This window comes from Triturus cristatus, chromosome 2_1 (assembly GCF_964204655.1).
Source record: "Triturus cristatus chromosome 2_1, aTriCri1.1, whole genome shotgun sequence".
Lineage (NCBI taxonomy): Eukaryota > Metazoa > Chordata > Amphibia > Caudata > Salamandridae > Triturus > Triturus cristatus.
The window spans coordinates 613495938-613511443 of NC_140581.1; the positions used below are offsets into that span (position 1 = coordinate 613495938).

Sequence of the window (15506 nt, forward strand, 5' to 3'; positions counted from 1 at the left end):
GTGAATTAGGATTATCAATTTGACTATTTAAAAAGGCAGAGCAAAGGTACTTTACTTCTAGTTAGCAGGGGTAAAGTGCACAGAGTTCTACAACCAACTAAAACAGATAGTTATAAGTCTGTTGGTACACTATGGAAAATATCATTTCCTACAGTGTTTCAAACAATGAAAATTCATGACGATAAATAGGATTAGGAATCCCATGTGCTTTAAAAATAACAGCTAGTAATCCTTCAGCAGGATGGGGCACATCTTATATCCAAGAGGAACTGCTACTGAGACTTGGCCCAGAAGTCTCATGTTGTCCCCATTTGTTAGATATGTAGAGCAACTGAACATTGTCTGGCCCCCATCATGGCATGCGTGTTTGCGCTTGCTGAAGCAGTCTCTCAAGTCACTTACATTTCCCAATAGAAGTTCCAACTCAAAGGCTCAGTGATTACGAAATGTCAAGTGCAGCAACGGCGGTGATTCCTTCGAATGGATTTCATATACCACCATCTTGATTTTTATATTGTACAAGGTGGTCACAGTCTCCGATCAAATACTGATGGCAAACGTTTTCTGTTGGGGCTAAAGCACTAAAGATGTTGCCCTCAATTTCAAAGCAATGATGGGAATATGCTGTTCTTGGTTTAATCTCTCTCTGATTTCAAGATCTTCAAAATGCTCCCCACAGTCTACCAGGGAAGCATCTGTGATTAGCACAAGAGCAATTCTAGATAACAAAATGAAAGTCCAGTGGACTTATTGGCTACAGATATCCCCTAATATATGGAAGACCAAAGAGAAAATGTGATTAGTACTCAGTGATCCCATTTTGCCTTCAATTTAGCTGTTGTGGATATCAAATTGCTTTTTAACAAACTTCATGTGCACCCAACAGCATAGGATTAGACGCATGCATGAGGACATGGTAGTGACTTATAGATCTGGTAACCTTGCCTGGGCAGTATCATGTGTTTATTAAAAAATTGCAAGTGCCGATTTTAAGCAGGATTAAGAATCTCAAATGTGCAGCATTTAGGATGGACAGAAACTTGCAAACAGATGTCATTAAGGTAGACAGTCAAAGAAATGTTGTCTTGGATGGTTACTAACCTGAATAACTTATTGGCAGTATTATTTGTTCAGGTTGTACAGATTCAGTGACAAAATCCTTTATCTGTATATTTTTATTTATTTAGCATTTTATAAAGCGCAACATAAGCCTCTGACAAACTCAGAGCAGTTTGATTGGAAAAAAAAGTGCATATTTTCAAACTACCACTGCCTTCTTGCTTGTCTTCACAGGAGGAGCTTTTGAGAGTATGAGGGGTAATTATATTCTGTCTAATAACTGTAGGTGAGTGAGAACAGTAGAAAAAAAAATCTTGGTAGCTGGAACTATGATGAAGCTGTAGTGACATTCACCAGGAAATGGATAGCGATGCAGCCATAGTTGTGGGACCCGTTCAACAAGAATATGATGACCGCAAAACAGACTATCTTGTAGACCAAGTAGCTCTTCAGAACTAATGATAAACATGCAGTGCCAAAAAACTTATATAAATAAAAAAAAAAATCTGGAGGTTTGCAACCGTGCACTATGTACTTACTTTACATTCCTTCGAAGGAATGGTTTTGGACTGATTCCTCAAGAAATACTCATCGATTCGAGCTTGGAACTTCTTGGAAATAAGCGCACCATCCTCCCAACTGCATTCGGAGTATGGCAAGCCCTGCCATTTGCAAAAATAATCTGGATACCCAGCTGCAGACTTCTGATTTGAATGAGCTGTTTGAAAACATACAAGTAACATTATTTTTAAGCAGACCATGAAACTGGCTCATCAGCAAAATGAAAGTGTTTTATTGATATTCAGAGTAATGATCTCAAATTCATTCACAAGTGAGTCACGGATGCCCCAAAATACTATCACAAATCAAGCACAACTCCACCTAAAAAAATAGAGGTTTCCTTTGCTCGCTTGTTTAACAAGGAAAAAACTAAAACTCTAATCTTTGACTCAAAGAATATTATTAAGACACAGGCTCTCTTATCTATGCTCCAATGATTAAAGCACCCATTCACTAAAAAAACTACAGTCCCACTATTCCTGTAAACTAGAGTACATCTCATTAAGTCAATGTGGGCATGACTTGACTACTTCAATTACACCAGAGCATTTTATTTATTTATTTATTTAGTACTAATTAATCTGTGAGCTTTTGGTCAATGCAATACAAAGTATCAAAAGGAACTATTGCACAAGTTACTTACTTGTGTAACAATACATCTGTAAGAGACATTAGTTAGTGATAGATTCTTTACCTTAGAATATCCCCAGGCGTCAGACTGGATCTGGAAAGTTTTAGTCAGCAGTACTCCTGTGCATCGGTAGGCGTAGTCGTACGGCTCCGCGTATATCACTGGCGTCGTAGCCGCCGAGATGACATCGTCAGAGCTACTTAGACGCCCACGCGCGCTGACGTCAGTTCTGTACACAACTTTTCCATGCCAGAAGCGCAGAGCTGTGTCAGAGACCGACTACTGGTGCAATAGAACTAAAGCCCCGAAAGGGATGACCTGAACCCTAGAGAACAGTTCGCAGACCGGGGAGGATGGGCGGGCGGTAAGGAATCCATCACTAACTAATGTCTCGTACAGATATATCGTTACACAAGTAAGTAACTTGTGCATCTGAAAGAGACACGTTAGTGATAGATTCTTACCTTAGAATACATACCCAAGCAATAGCAACCCCGGTGGTGGGTCTGTGAAGTGAGATTACACCAGAAAGTCACGGAGAACTGAACGGCCAAAGAAGCCGTCTCTCTGGAACTGACTGTCAAGGCAATAGTGCTTAGTGAAAGTATGCAACGAGGCCCAAGTGGCTGCCTGACAGATGTCTTGCAGGGGGACACCACGTCCCAATGCTGTAGTAGCTGCAGTCGCCCTGGTAAAATGGGCGCGCAGCCCAACCGGAGGTTCCTTTTTAGCCAGAGAGTAACAGGCTTTAATACACAAGACAACCCATCGGGAGATAGTTCGCTTGTACACAGCCGGCCCTTCTTGGCGCCCACGTAGCCAACAAAGAGCTGGTCATCCACCTGGAACTGTTGTGTGCGGTTGAGATAAAACAAGAGCGCACGTTTTGGGTCCAGACGGTGGAGCCTCTCCTCTTGAAGGGTGCGGAGGTGGAAAGAAAGTGGGCAGAGTTACAGTTTGCCCGAGATGAAAGGCAGAGACTACTTTTGGTAGAAAGGAGGGACGTGGTCAAAGCACAATCTTGTCCGGATGAATCGCCAGGAAAGGAGGTTTGCAGGAAGGAGCCTGGAGCACACTCACCCGCCGAGCGGAGGTGATGGCCACCAGGAAGACAGTTTTCAGAGTCAATAACCACAAAGGACAGTTATGAAGAGGCTCAAATGGAGCGCACATCAGATATATGAGATCTAGGTTCAAGTCCCATTGAGGCATCACAAAAGGAATAGGAGGGAAAAGGTGAGTAATGCCTTTGCGAAATCTATTGACAACCGGAGACTTGAAAAGAGTGGGCTGATCAGGCAACGTAAGAAAGGCTGAAGAGCAGAGAGGTAGCCCTTGATAGTGCCCAAAGCAGAGCCCTGCTGGGCCAAAGAAAGGAGAAACAATAGGACCTTAGAAAGAGGGGCAGCAAGAGGATCAACAGACTTAGCTGTGCACCAACCCACAATTTTTTCCACCGACAGGCGTACACCACTGTAGTGGAGGGAAGCCTGGCAGCCAAAATCACATTACAGACTTCGGGAGGCAAGTCAAATGGAATCAGCTGTCGCCGCCTAATCTCCACGCAAGGAGGTGGAGACTGGACAGATTCGGGTGAAGGACCGTCCCCTGTTGCTGCGACAGGAGATCCTCCCGAAGAGGCAGTCGGATCGGGGGATCCACGCTCATACTGAGTAGCTCAGGATACCAAACTCTTCGAGCCCAGTCCCGTGCCACAAGAATGACTTGGGGCCCGGTCGCCCCTGATCTTCTTCAGCACTCTGGGCAGAAGTGGTATAGGCAGAAAGGCATACAAAAGTCCGCAACTCCACTCGCGACGAAAAGTGTCGCCTAGCTAGTGCCGCCTTGGAAACTCCAACGCGCATTTGTGAGAAAGTGGCTCTGTATATGCTGTTCCCAAATAGGTACAGTGTGTACAGAGTCCACAGTACCCAGAGGTTTGGCAGAGGCTAAAGTTAGATATAACCTTACTCTCTAAAGTGGTAGCTTGGTCGAGCAGTAAGGCAGTATCAGAGGACAGTGTAAAGCATTTGTTGTACACACTCAGTCAGCAAATGGTCTCACACACTCAAGAACTGAACTCTAGGCCAATGGTTTATATAAAGAATATATGGTTGTTTTATTTTAGAACCAACAATAGGTATCAAAATATACTTTCTCAGAATGAGATGTTTTAGTTAAATACTTTGCAATAGGCAATTGACTGTTGAAGATAATAGTTACAGTTTGTTGCAATAGGCAACACAATTTCAAACACAATAATACATTGCGCTACATGGGAATTTTAAGTTATGTGCAATTGATTACTTTCAGGATTACTTTTCTAACTCAAGGACTGGATCCTAGATTAAGTCCTGGGACAGTTCTTGGAAACAAGTGAGTAAATCGTTTTAGTTACTGTTGTGATTTTTAAGCAATATTTTTCTATTTTAAAACTTGACACTTAGAAACTTTTTCTAATCAAATTACCAATGTTATCCTATAGAAGGAAATTCACTTAGCAGGTAAGTGGGATTATGGTTACTTTTTCTAGGTCAGTGTTAGATCCTAGATCCAGCACTAGTGTACCACCTGTAAGCAGTTGAGAAACTGCGTTTAAGTTTCACAGGCGATTTTTTTAAGGAATACTTATAAGTTTGCAAAATTGACACTTAGAAGAAATTTCACAGAAAAACAGTCAATGGGAGAAAATTGAAGTTACGGGTAAAGTAGGTTCTCGTTACTTTTGTAATCCAGTGCTGGGCTCCTAGGCTCAGTACTGGGGCATCTATGTAAAACAGGTAAGTAATTGCGTTTTCATGGTTGGTACGATTTTTAAAGAATATTTGTAGTTTGCAAAAATCGACACATCGAATAAATTTCACAGAAAAACAGTCAATGGTTTCCTATGGGAGAAAATTGAGTTAGTGGTAAGTACGGTCGTAACTACTGTTCATGGTCAGTGCTGGGCACCTAGATCCAGCTCTGGAATCTCTAATAGCTGGTGAGTATTTCCTTTTTCGTTACTCTGTTGATTTTAGGTGAATATTTTAAAGTTTAGAAACTCCACACTTAGAAGACATTTCAAGAGAAAACAGTCAATGGATTTCAATGGGAAAGCTCAAGGACGAACAAAGGCTGCAAGCTCGGGGATGAAGATTCTACAGGTGCCACCACCACTTCGAGAGGTAAGTTGGGTAGTTGGAGGATAGGTAGGTACCCAGGAGTCGGGCACAGGGGGCCGCCGGGTGCAGGGGTGCCTTTTGATGTCAGGAAATCTTACCCTCTGTTGATCGCGGTTTGGGGGGGGGGGGGGGGGGGGTCCCTGGTTCTGAGGCTGCAGGCGTCGAGGTGGGTCCTTGGGTGCTGGATTCGGGGTCAGTCGCCGGGGAGACGTCCTCGGGGTCTTTGTCCACTCCGGCACAGGCCAGGCTTGACGGGTGCAGAGTGTGCACGGTTAGCGGTTCTGGGCTGATGCCAGGGGCTAGAAACTTGCTTTGACCAGAGCCATTGCTTGTGGGAGTCCCAGGTGCTCAGAGTCACAAGGTAGCCAGGTCCTCCGGGGGTTGTGAGGTTGCCGGCCGCTGGAGGTGCCTGGTTTTAGCAGGATCAGGTTCAAGGGTTGACAGGCCGGTAGGGCTGGGGCCAAAGCAGTTGGTGTCTTCCTCTTCTTAGCAGCTGCACGGCAGGTCTTCTTTCTTCTTGTTCTTCTTTGCTAGATTAGAATCTGGAATCTAAGGAAGGAAGGTTCAGGGTGCACCTAAATACTAAATGTAGGGACGTTACAGGTAGGTAAAGGGCAGGGAGCACTGGGTCCCTGTCCTGGGGTGGGTACACCCCCTATCCTGCCACTCTCCTGTGGGAGGGGGGCAGCGGCCTAGTCCTGATTGGGTAGGGCTCCCCCATCTTCAAGATGGCGAGGGCCCGGAGATGTGCCTCACCTCGCATCCCCCACCTGAGGAGTGGGGTTGGCAGGGCTGGCACATCCCCTGTCCTTACTTGGAGTTTCCGGCAAGTCTCCCCGCCAGAGTGGGGGTCAGAACCGGTGGGAGTCAGAACAGATGGGGGCCTGGTGCTGAGTACAGCAAGTGGCCTGGAGAACTTCACAAAGGCGGCATGCCTTTGAAGCTTCACCCTGCCCATCCTGCGGGAGGAGACCGAGCACCTCGCCCAGGATGTACATTGTTGCAGGCCCAGGAGAGCGGGGGCTCTCCAACCAGGGGTCCAGCAACATGTCTGCTGTGTGACAGCCTAGCCAGCCTCTCAGACAAGACGTGGATTGTAGGTTAGGTTTCAGGGGGCATCTTGAAGATGCCCTCTGTAGTGCTTTGTACATTAAATCCCACACTGGCATCAGTGCGGGTTTAATGTGCTGAGAAGTTTGATACCAAACTTCTCAGTCTTCGGTGTTGCCATTATGGGGCTGTGGAGTTCGTGTTTGACGAGCTCCCAGCACCATATATTCTTTAAATGGCACTACTGCACTTACAGTGCCCAGGAATGAACCTGGGTACTGTAGGGGCACAGGGCTCATGCTCCTGTGCCCACACCACTGGCATAGGGCACCCAGCTAGAGGGGTGGCTGATGTATGCTAGGGCAGTGTTGGTTGTGGGCATGGCATGCAGGGATGTGTGCCATGTCGACTATCTGTTTTGTCTTATACCCAGACACTCAGCCTGCGAGGGCAGTGTGTTTGTGTTAGGGTACAGGGCCTCTAAGGGTGGCACAATAAGTGCTGCAGTCCTTAGAGGCCTTCCCTGGTCACAAGGCCCTGGGTACCTAGGGTACCATTTACCAGGGGCTGACATGTGGCACCTGATTGGCAGGAGTCCAGGGCACACTCAGTCAAAGTACATTCAGCAATTCAGCAAAAAGTGGGGGCATACCATACAAGAAAGATGGCACTTTCTCACAGCGAGGAACTGCTGAAATTGCGTGTTCACTTCGGTGGCGAATAGATCTAACCAAGGTTCTCGCCACTGCTGAAAGATACCTTGCACCACCTCCAAGTGAAGACGCCATTCGTGATTCAACATGCACCGTCGGCTGAGTTCGTCCACCCTGGCTTTCAGTGAAACTGCCAGGTGTTGAACCACCAAGGAAATGCCTTGACGTTCCAGCCACGTCGAGAGACGTAGAGCCTCCTGACATAAGGTCCACGACCCCACCCCGCCTTGCTTGTTGCAGTACCACATGGCGGTGGTGTTGTCTGAACACCTGCACTACCCTCCCCTTGAAAGATCTCTGCTAAAAGGCCCCATCATGGGTGCCGATCGGGTATTGCGATACCAAAGGGGGATTATGGACGGAGCGTTTGAGTAAATCAAACACTCACCCCCAGTCAACCGATCTGGGTTTAATCCATCATCATTCTTTAGCTCACTCCACCACCCCAGTTCAGACATGTCCATATGCAAATCAGTCTGACCCTGTACCTCATGGGAACAGTCCAGCCCGAACTGCCAAGCCATGTTTTCCCGGGACCAGAAACCAGCATCCTGGGACCAGTTTCATAACCCTCATCAGCCAGGCTATCGGGTACTGCCGCACCGACACGACGAGGAGCAGACCCAATGATGAAGCAAGACACCTAGCTTATTGGGTGTGTGAGGGTCTCTTTCCGAAAGGAGGATACTTTTCTCCTGCTCTTGGCTAACACACCAGTGTCCTCACATACATCGACATGTAGCTTTTAGGAGGAACTGCATACCTTTCTGTTTTGCATTACATATGGGCCTATATGCTGGACCTCGGTACAACAGCCCAGAGATTTCCCCCCCTTTTCTTGGAGCGAGGACATGTATAATGTATCTAAGTAAGATAGTACTGCAACACATAAAGGTGTCTGGGGAGGCGGGTGGGCGTATGCGGATCTAGAGCTCTACATGCCAAGAACAGATGCATACTGGTAAGTAGCATTTTCCGTTCGAGGCATATGAGCTGTAGGTCGCATACTTTTGCATAGAATATACAGCAGTTACACCGTTAGCGGTGGCTACCTGTATGTGTTGCAGTAGTTTGAAAAAGTGTTCTTAGTACAGCCTGGCCCACACTAGCTTGTTATTTTGCCTGCACATCTACACAGTAGTGTTTTGTGAAAATGTGCGGTGTAGACCATGTTGCGGCTTTGCAAATGTCATCCATGGGGATGTTTCCTAAGAATGTCATGGATGGCCCTATTTTGCGTGTGGAATGCGCTCTAGGGGAAATGGATAATGTACGTTTTGCTTTTTGATAGCATATTTGAATGCATTTAATAATCCACCTGGCAATTCCAGCTTTTGATACAGGATTGCCCTTGTATGGAGGTGCAAAAGCCACATAAAGTTGTTTAGTTTTCCTAAAACGTTTTGTCCTTTCAATGTAGTAAAGAATAGCTCTGTTGACGTCAAGCGTATGAAGAGCCCGTTTAGCTACTGAGTCTGGTTGAGTTAAAAATACTGGGAGCTCAGACTGGTTAATATGGAAAGCTGAAACTACTTTAGGTAAGAATTTAGGGTTTGGTCTAAGAACCACTTTGTTGTGATGCATTTGCAAAAATGGTTCTTGTATGGTTCATGCCTGGAGCTCACTTACTCTCCTGGCAGATGTGCTGGCCACAAGGAAAGCTACTTTCTATGTGAGGAACTGTAACTCACATTTATGTAAAGGTTCAAATGGGGGACCCATGAGCCTATGAGGACAATGTTTAGATTCCATACTGGAGAGGGTGGAATTCTGGGAGGAATTATTCTTTTAAGGCCTTCCATGAATGCTTTGATGGGAGGTACCCTAAATAATGACAAGTGTTGTCTGTTCTGTAGGTAAGCTGCAAGATGTAATCGTATGGATGTATATACTAGATTACATCTTTGTAGATGCAGGAGATAACAGATGTTTTTAGTTGAAGCATCTAGTGGATTGATTGTATTATTGCAGTAAATACCGAATCTTTTGCATTTTGCTGCATAGCATGCTCTAGTGGTAAGACGTCTAGCTTCTTTAACCCTTTCCGTGCTTGTGACGGAGCGGTTCCGTCATGCGCGACGGTCGCGCTGTGCGCATGACGGAACCGCTCCGTCACGGCCCCGCCCGCGCACGGAACCTTCAGCGTGGCGCGGAAATCCGCGCCGCGCTGAAGGGGTTAATGATGTTCAATACAGTCTGGCGGGAGATTAAGGTAAACAAACTCTAAGACTTCAGGAGCCAGATTGCTAGGTTCAGTTGCGCTGGTTCTGGATCTCTTATCTCTCCATGGTTCTGTGTGAGAAACTTTGGGGAAAGGTGCAGCTTTTGGTGTGGAACTAATAAGTAACAGCAGTGTTGTGAACGATGGTGGTCGTGCCCATGTTGGAGAAACCAGGATCATTGTGAGCGACTGTTTGAGCTTGCGCACCAGTAACAGAATGAGCGGGAGAGGTGGAAAAGCATACGCAAACCTGCCTGACCAGTTCATCCATATCACATTGACTTGGGACAACGGGTGTGGATACCTGGATGCGAAGTTTGGGCATTTTGTGTTTAAATGTGTGGCAAACAGATCTATGTCTGGGTGGCCCCACATTTGAAAAAACGAATGAAGGACTTGCCCATGAAGTTCCCATTCGCGAATCTGCTGTTGACGACTGAGCAGATCCGCAATTTGATAGTGTTTCCCAGGTAGATATTCTGATAATAGGTATATCTTTTGAGGAATTGCCCATCTCCAAATGATCTGTGCTAAGCGTGAAAGCTGCAGAGAGTGTGTCGCCCCTTGTTTTTGTATATAGTACATTGCTGTCATGTTGTCCGCCCGGACGAGGACAGTTTTGCCTAGGAGATGTTTTTGAAATGACTTTTGGGCGAGAAATATGGCCAGTAGCTCCAGGTGATTGATGTGGAGGAGTTTCTGGAGAGACCCACATACCCTGAATGGTGTGGTTTAAGAGATAAGCTCCCCAGCCGGTGAGCGATGCGTCCGCTGTTAGTACTATTTGTGGAACCGGGTCTAAGAACGGTCGCCTTTGGAAAGATTGTGTTGCTGTCCACCAACACCGGATCTGTAAGATGACCTTGAGCTTGGTTCCACTGTTGTGCTAGACATTCTTGTAATGGACGCATTTGGAGTCTTGCGTAAGGGACAATTAAGATGCAAGAGGCCATCATCCCTATTAACTGCATGAACACTCAAGCTGGTAGTGAGTGTTGCGGTTAAAGTTTTGTTATGAGGGCTTGAATACTGGCTATACTGGCTGGATTGGGGTATGCAAGGGCTTTGGAAGTATCTATTGTTGCACATAGATACTGTTAGGTGAGGGAGGGTTGGAGAGGTGACTTGGTGAGGTTTATTGTGAATCCTAAGTTGTGCAGCAGCTGGATAGTGTTGTGTGTTTGCTGTACACAATTGCTGCGTGATTTGGCTGTTATGAGCCTGTCGTCTAGATATGGAAACACATGAATATGTTGCCTTCTTAAGTGGGCTGCTACCACTATGAGACATTTTGTGAAGACTCTGGGTGCTGTTGTAACCCCGAATGGAAGGACTTTGCATTGGTAATGTTGTCCGTCCACTACGAACCGTAGGTACCTCCTATGAGCAGGGTGAATAGGAATGTGGAAGTGATCCTTGAGATCTAAAGTGGCAAGGAAATCGCATTGTTGTAGCAGTGGGAGGACCTGTTGTAGCATGACCATGTGGAAGTGGTCGGATTGTATGTACAGGTTTAACGGTCTGAGGTCTAATATTGGTCTGAGAGAGGCGTCCTTTTTGGGAATGAGGAAATAAAGGGAGTAAACTCTTGTACCTTGCTGGTGTAGGGGAACTGGTTCTATTGCATGTTTTTGCAAGAGCGAGAACTTCCTGCTTGAGAAACGTTAGATGTTCTGTGGACATTGGACGTTGTTTGGGAGATATGTGGGGGGTGGGGGGGTAGAAGTAAGTTCCAGGCAGTAAACATACTGGATAATTTGTCTTACCCACTTGTCTGTGGTGATGGTATTCCAGCCAGGTAGGAACTGTGATAGTCTTCCCCCGACCGGAGTGGAGTGTTGGAAAGTCACTGTTTTGTGGTGGGGGAGTTGCAGGGTGTTAGAATCACATCCTCTCCCTCTGTTATTGCCTCTGTAAGTTACTCTAAAATATCCTCTGCTAGGGGAAGTTTAAGTGGGGCTTTTGTATGTTGAAGAGGTGTTTTCCGTGCCAGTTGTTTTGGAGGCGCCCCTATAAGAGGAACGACGAAAGGAACCTCTACTAGTTGTTGCTTGTAGAGCCCCCTTGGATTTGGCTGTTTGTGTCCTTTTTCATCTTTTCTAAAGATGTGTCCACAGTAGGTCCAAACAAGTGTTCCTGATCCAAGGGTTGATTGAGGATGGTAGACTGTACCTTGTTTGAAACCAGATATGCGTAGCCATGCATGTCTGCGCAGTAATACACTCATATTAATTGTGCGATATGCTGTATCTGTTGCATCTAGGGCACATTTAATTGAGGTGTTTGTAATTAATTTCCCCTCCTGTATAAGATAGATTGCCTTGGTCTTATATTGGTCTGGAAGATGCTGAATGAGTTTTAAAAACTCATTGTAGCGAGCCCTGTCATACCTTGCTAGTAAGGCTTGTGAGTTGGCGATACCTCAGAAGTTTGCCGCCTATGACGCAACTCTTACCTGATGAGTCTAGTAATTTGGACACACTGTCCGGTGGAGGTGCATCACCTGTGGTTTGGAAATTTGCCCGTTTACGGGCATTCACCACTACCAATGAGTCCAGAGGAAGTTGACTTTTTATGTAAACTGGATCACTTGGAGCTGCTTTGTATTTTTTCTCAATTCTAGGATTGAGTACCCTAGCTCTGACAGGGTCTTTAAAAATCTCAGGGGCATGTTTAATCATCCATTTAAGCATAGAGAGAGTGTTTGTTGTTTTATGAGGCTGTGAAAAAGTATCTAACAGAAAATGCTCTTCCAGGGGGTGTGAATGGAGGTATACCCCATGGTATTGTGCAGCTCTATTTATTAGTTGCGCAAACCCTACGTTGTCATCTGAAGAGGATGGTCTGGAATGGTATAAATCTGGCTCAGGTACATCTGGGACATTACAATCTTCCCAAGAGTCATGAGGTGGAATGTGGGTGTCATCATCAGTATCTGTATCATGACGTGGTGGGTCTATGTCTTCGTTCCCACCCTCTACATCCTCATCGTCATCTTGTGTTGCAAGTGATACAGGAGGTAGTGGGGAGTGTGCTGGAGAAAGTATAATGGCTGGAAGCTGTGGAGGTGGTGAAGAAGGCCTCATAGGTGAGGTGGCCGAGTCTTTTTTCTTTGGGGTATCTCAGGTGTTTTTGAGGTGTCCAATGTCCTCTTTTTTTGGTGGTATAGAGGTGACTTGTCAGTAATGGGGTCAATATGCAGTGTCTTTTGCTTAGGATCTGGAAAGAAAAGTTCCTTGGATACTCTGTCTTTTTTCGGCGCCAAGGACTTAGGCTCCGAGTGGTGTTTGCCTATCTTCCTTAGCTTTAGGAGTACTTTTTGTGTCTTTCTGCTTAGGTGGTGTTTTCGACTCTGAAGATTTCGGCTGCTTTTTGGGTTCCCAAGTTTTGGATGGAGTTTGCTTTGGTGCCGAAGTTTGTGGCATTTTAAGTTTTGGTGCCAAAGAGTCTGGAGTCGACGGTACCTTGGGCTTATGTCTCGGTGCCAAAGAGGGTTTTTCGGTACCGTGATGTGGCTGGCTCGATCCTGAGCTGCCTGAAGTCTCAGTCATCTGCTTCGGAGACGCTGGCTTGTTCATCTCCTGTCTCCGGTTCCGGATCGTAGGGGCCTGCCTCGAAGATGACTTTCGGTGCCGAGACTGTTGATCTAGAAATTTTGTGACGTCAAGCCCGGCGATCACGTATAGTCTTCTTGGACATTAAAGAATCACAGGCCTGGCAGTGTCGACTCTCGTGTTCTGGAGAGACACAGAGGTTGCAGACCTCGTGGAGCTCTATGTGTGGGAATTTAGCCCCACACTTTTTAAATGGAGTCCTTTACATATGCTGGTTGATGGCGCAGATCGGCCTACGGGCCCACGTCGACGACCGGACTCGAGAATCTCTTTGGAAAGTAGATGCGAGTCGAGAAATCGTGATCAAAACAATACAGTTGAGCGGTGAGAGCTTTGCGCGTCGATGGGGAATTGAAACAACACCGACCCAGAGCGCAGCAAATCACATCCGAACCCGATGGCGGAAAAAAAACCAATCTGGAGATGGAGTCGATGCCCAAAGGAGGAGTCACCTATCTTGTGACTACAAAGACTTCTACAATAACAAAGTGCAAACATCCGAGCCCAACACCAGATGGCGATCTATGCAAAAGTATGCGATCTACAGCTCATATGCCTCGAACAAAGCCATTTAGTCTGCCAGCTCTCATCAATGTTACATTCACAGCAGAAACATGATTTTGGTACTCTAACCAAACACCTTATGAGCGCTTCGATCTTAAAGTGTTTGTAGCCAAGTTGGTAACCACCAGTATCAATCTGAGGAGGAGCCCAATGATGAGCACACCAACATCTGGGTGGGGAATGGTTTACCAAAGTGCCTTTTTGGACATAGTCACCCACACGTTTTGCCTGGTAATTCATGCAATTTTGACAGAGGTTCACTGGGTTCCTGCTACCAGGTCCCTAGTTCAAGATCTTTTCCTAAACATTTACAATTTTTTCCCCAACTGGCAATATCTTTATCACCCAGTGTAAGTTTGTAGTAAATGGCACCCATGTTACCTGTGCAGAGAGGCTAAAGAGAGTCCCTGAGGACTGCAGCATGTATTGTGACACCTTGAGGGACCCTCACCGTACTCATGCAAAATGCCATTGCAGGCTGCGTGACATGGTGCAAACAAAAATGAAAGCACAACATGGCACACTCCTGTGTGTCATGCCTACAGACAGTGCCTGCAATACATGTAAGTCAGCCTTGTAGCCATAGGGTAGGGTGCATTATATTACATGTAAGGACATATCTGCCAGCCGCCTCGACCCTCTGGGGATGTAGACCAGTGTATACTGAACAGGGCTGGAGACTGCCTGTCTGCCACAGTGTTTCCTAAGGTGCTCAGCGATGATAGGAGCCAGCGCTGGGCAGACACTTACCACCGAAACTCGGTTAGCCTCGACCCCCTCAGCTGCATCAGCAGTCAGTACAGTTGAGCTGCCATCGTCTTTCGCCTCTGCGTCAGCCCCCGAAGGCCGGAAATATGTGTGTTGGGCCTCCGACGGTACAGCAGCCCGGGAGATGCCGTCTGTTTCAGGGTCAATCCAGCTACATTTAAGACTCCAAAGCGTATATGGATGGCGTCATGATATTTGTCAGGATTAAAGTTGGGCACAGGAAATGCGGCTACTCGGTCATGCCCCCATGTTTAGGTTCTTGGAGAGGCTTCTCCCAACTTTCCTTCACAAAACAAAGTGGTCCCCTAACAGGAAGGCCAAACACAAGTTCAAAGCAGAAAAACCCGACTCCCTTCTGAGGTACCTTTCTGTAGGCGAAAAGCAGGCAAGGCAAAAGGACAACCCATCTCCTTTTGAGTGCTTCAGGGAGTCCCATGATCATGCCTTTCAATGTCTTGTTGAACCTTTCAACAAGGCCACTAGTTTGTGGATGATAAAGGGTGGTTAACTTATAGGTCACCCCATACTCATGCCACATGTGTGTCAGGTAGGCAGACATGAACTTGGAACCTCTGGCTGCCACCACCTGCCTAGGAAACCCTACCTTGGCAAAGATATCAATTAGGGCCTTGGCTACTGCAGGGGCTGTCTCATTGCCTCAGAATACCTGGTATCATGATCCACTACCACCAGTATGAACTTGTATCCTGATGCTGTGGGAGGTTCAAGTGGACCCACTATGCTCACACCTACCCTTTCAAAGGGAACCCCAAACACTGGCAGTGGAATTAGGGGGGCCTTTCGGTGTCCACCTGTCTTGACACTACCCTGACAGGTAACACAGGAGCTGCAAAACTCCTTTAATTTCTGAGACGTGTTTGGCACGTAACAGTGGATGACAAGCCTGCTCCAAGTTTTTGTCTGATCCCAGCTAGTGGGGATGTCATAGGCCAATGTGAGGAGGAATTCCCTAAACACCTGTTGCACTACCACTCTCCTAGTGGTACCAGGTATGGGGTATCTGGCCATAGTGTAAAGGAGTCCCTCCTCCCAATAGGTCTTGTGGGAGCCACTGACATCTACCTTTTCCTGTGCAGCCGCTTTGCTGTCGAAGGCTTTCAAGAGTTGAGCAGGTCCTCTGTCCAAAGTACAGTTGTTCCA

The 15506-nt window shown here is 46.5% G+C and overlaps 1 protein-coding gene across 3 annotated transcripts in view; it reads right to left on the bottom strand.

Annotated features, from left to right (window-relative positions):
• The window catches only part of CHD1 (chromodomain helicase DNA binding protein 1), a 1484343-nt gene that overhangs the window by 1247222 nt on the left and 221615 nt on the right, over positions 1–15506 (bottom strand). For all 3 annotated transcript variants that reach the window (XM_085632544.1, XM_085632543.1, XM_085632545.1), the window contains one exon: positions 1599–1777. In XM_085632544.1, the coding sequence (XP_085488670.1) occupies positions 1599–1777 (179 nt within the window). The remainder of the gene's footprint in view (positions 1–1598; positions 1778–15506) is intronic.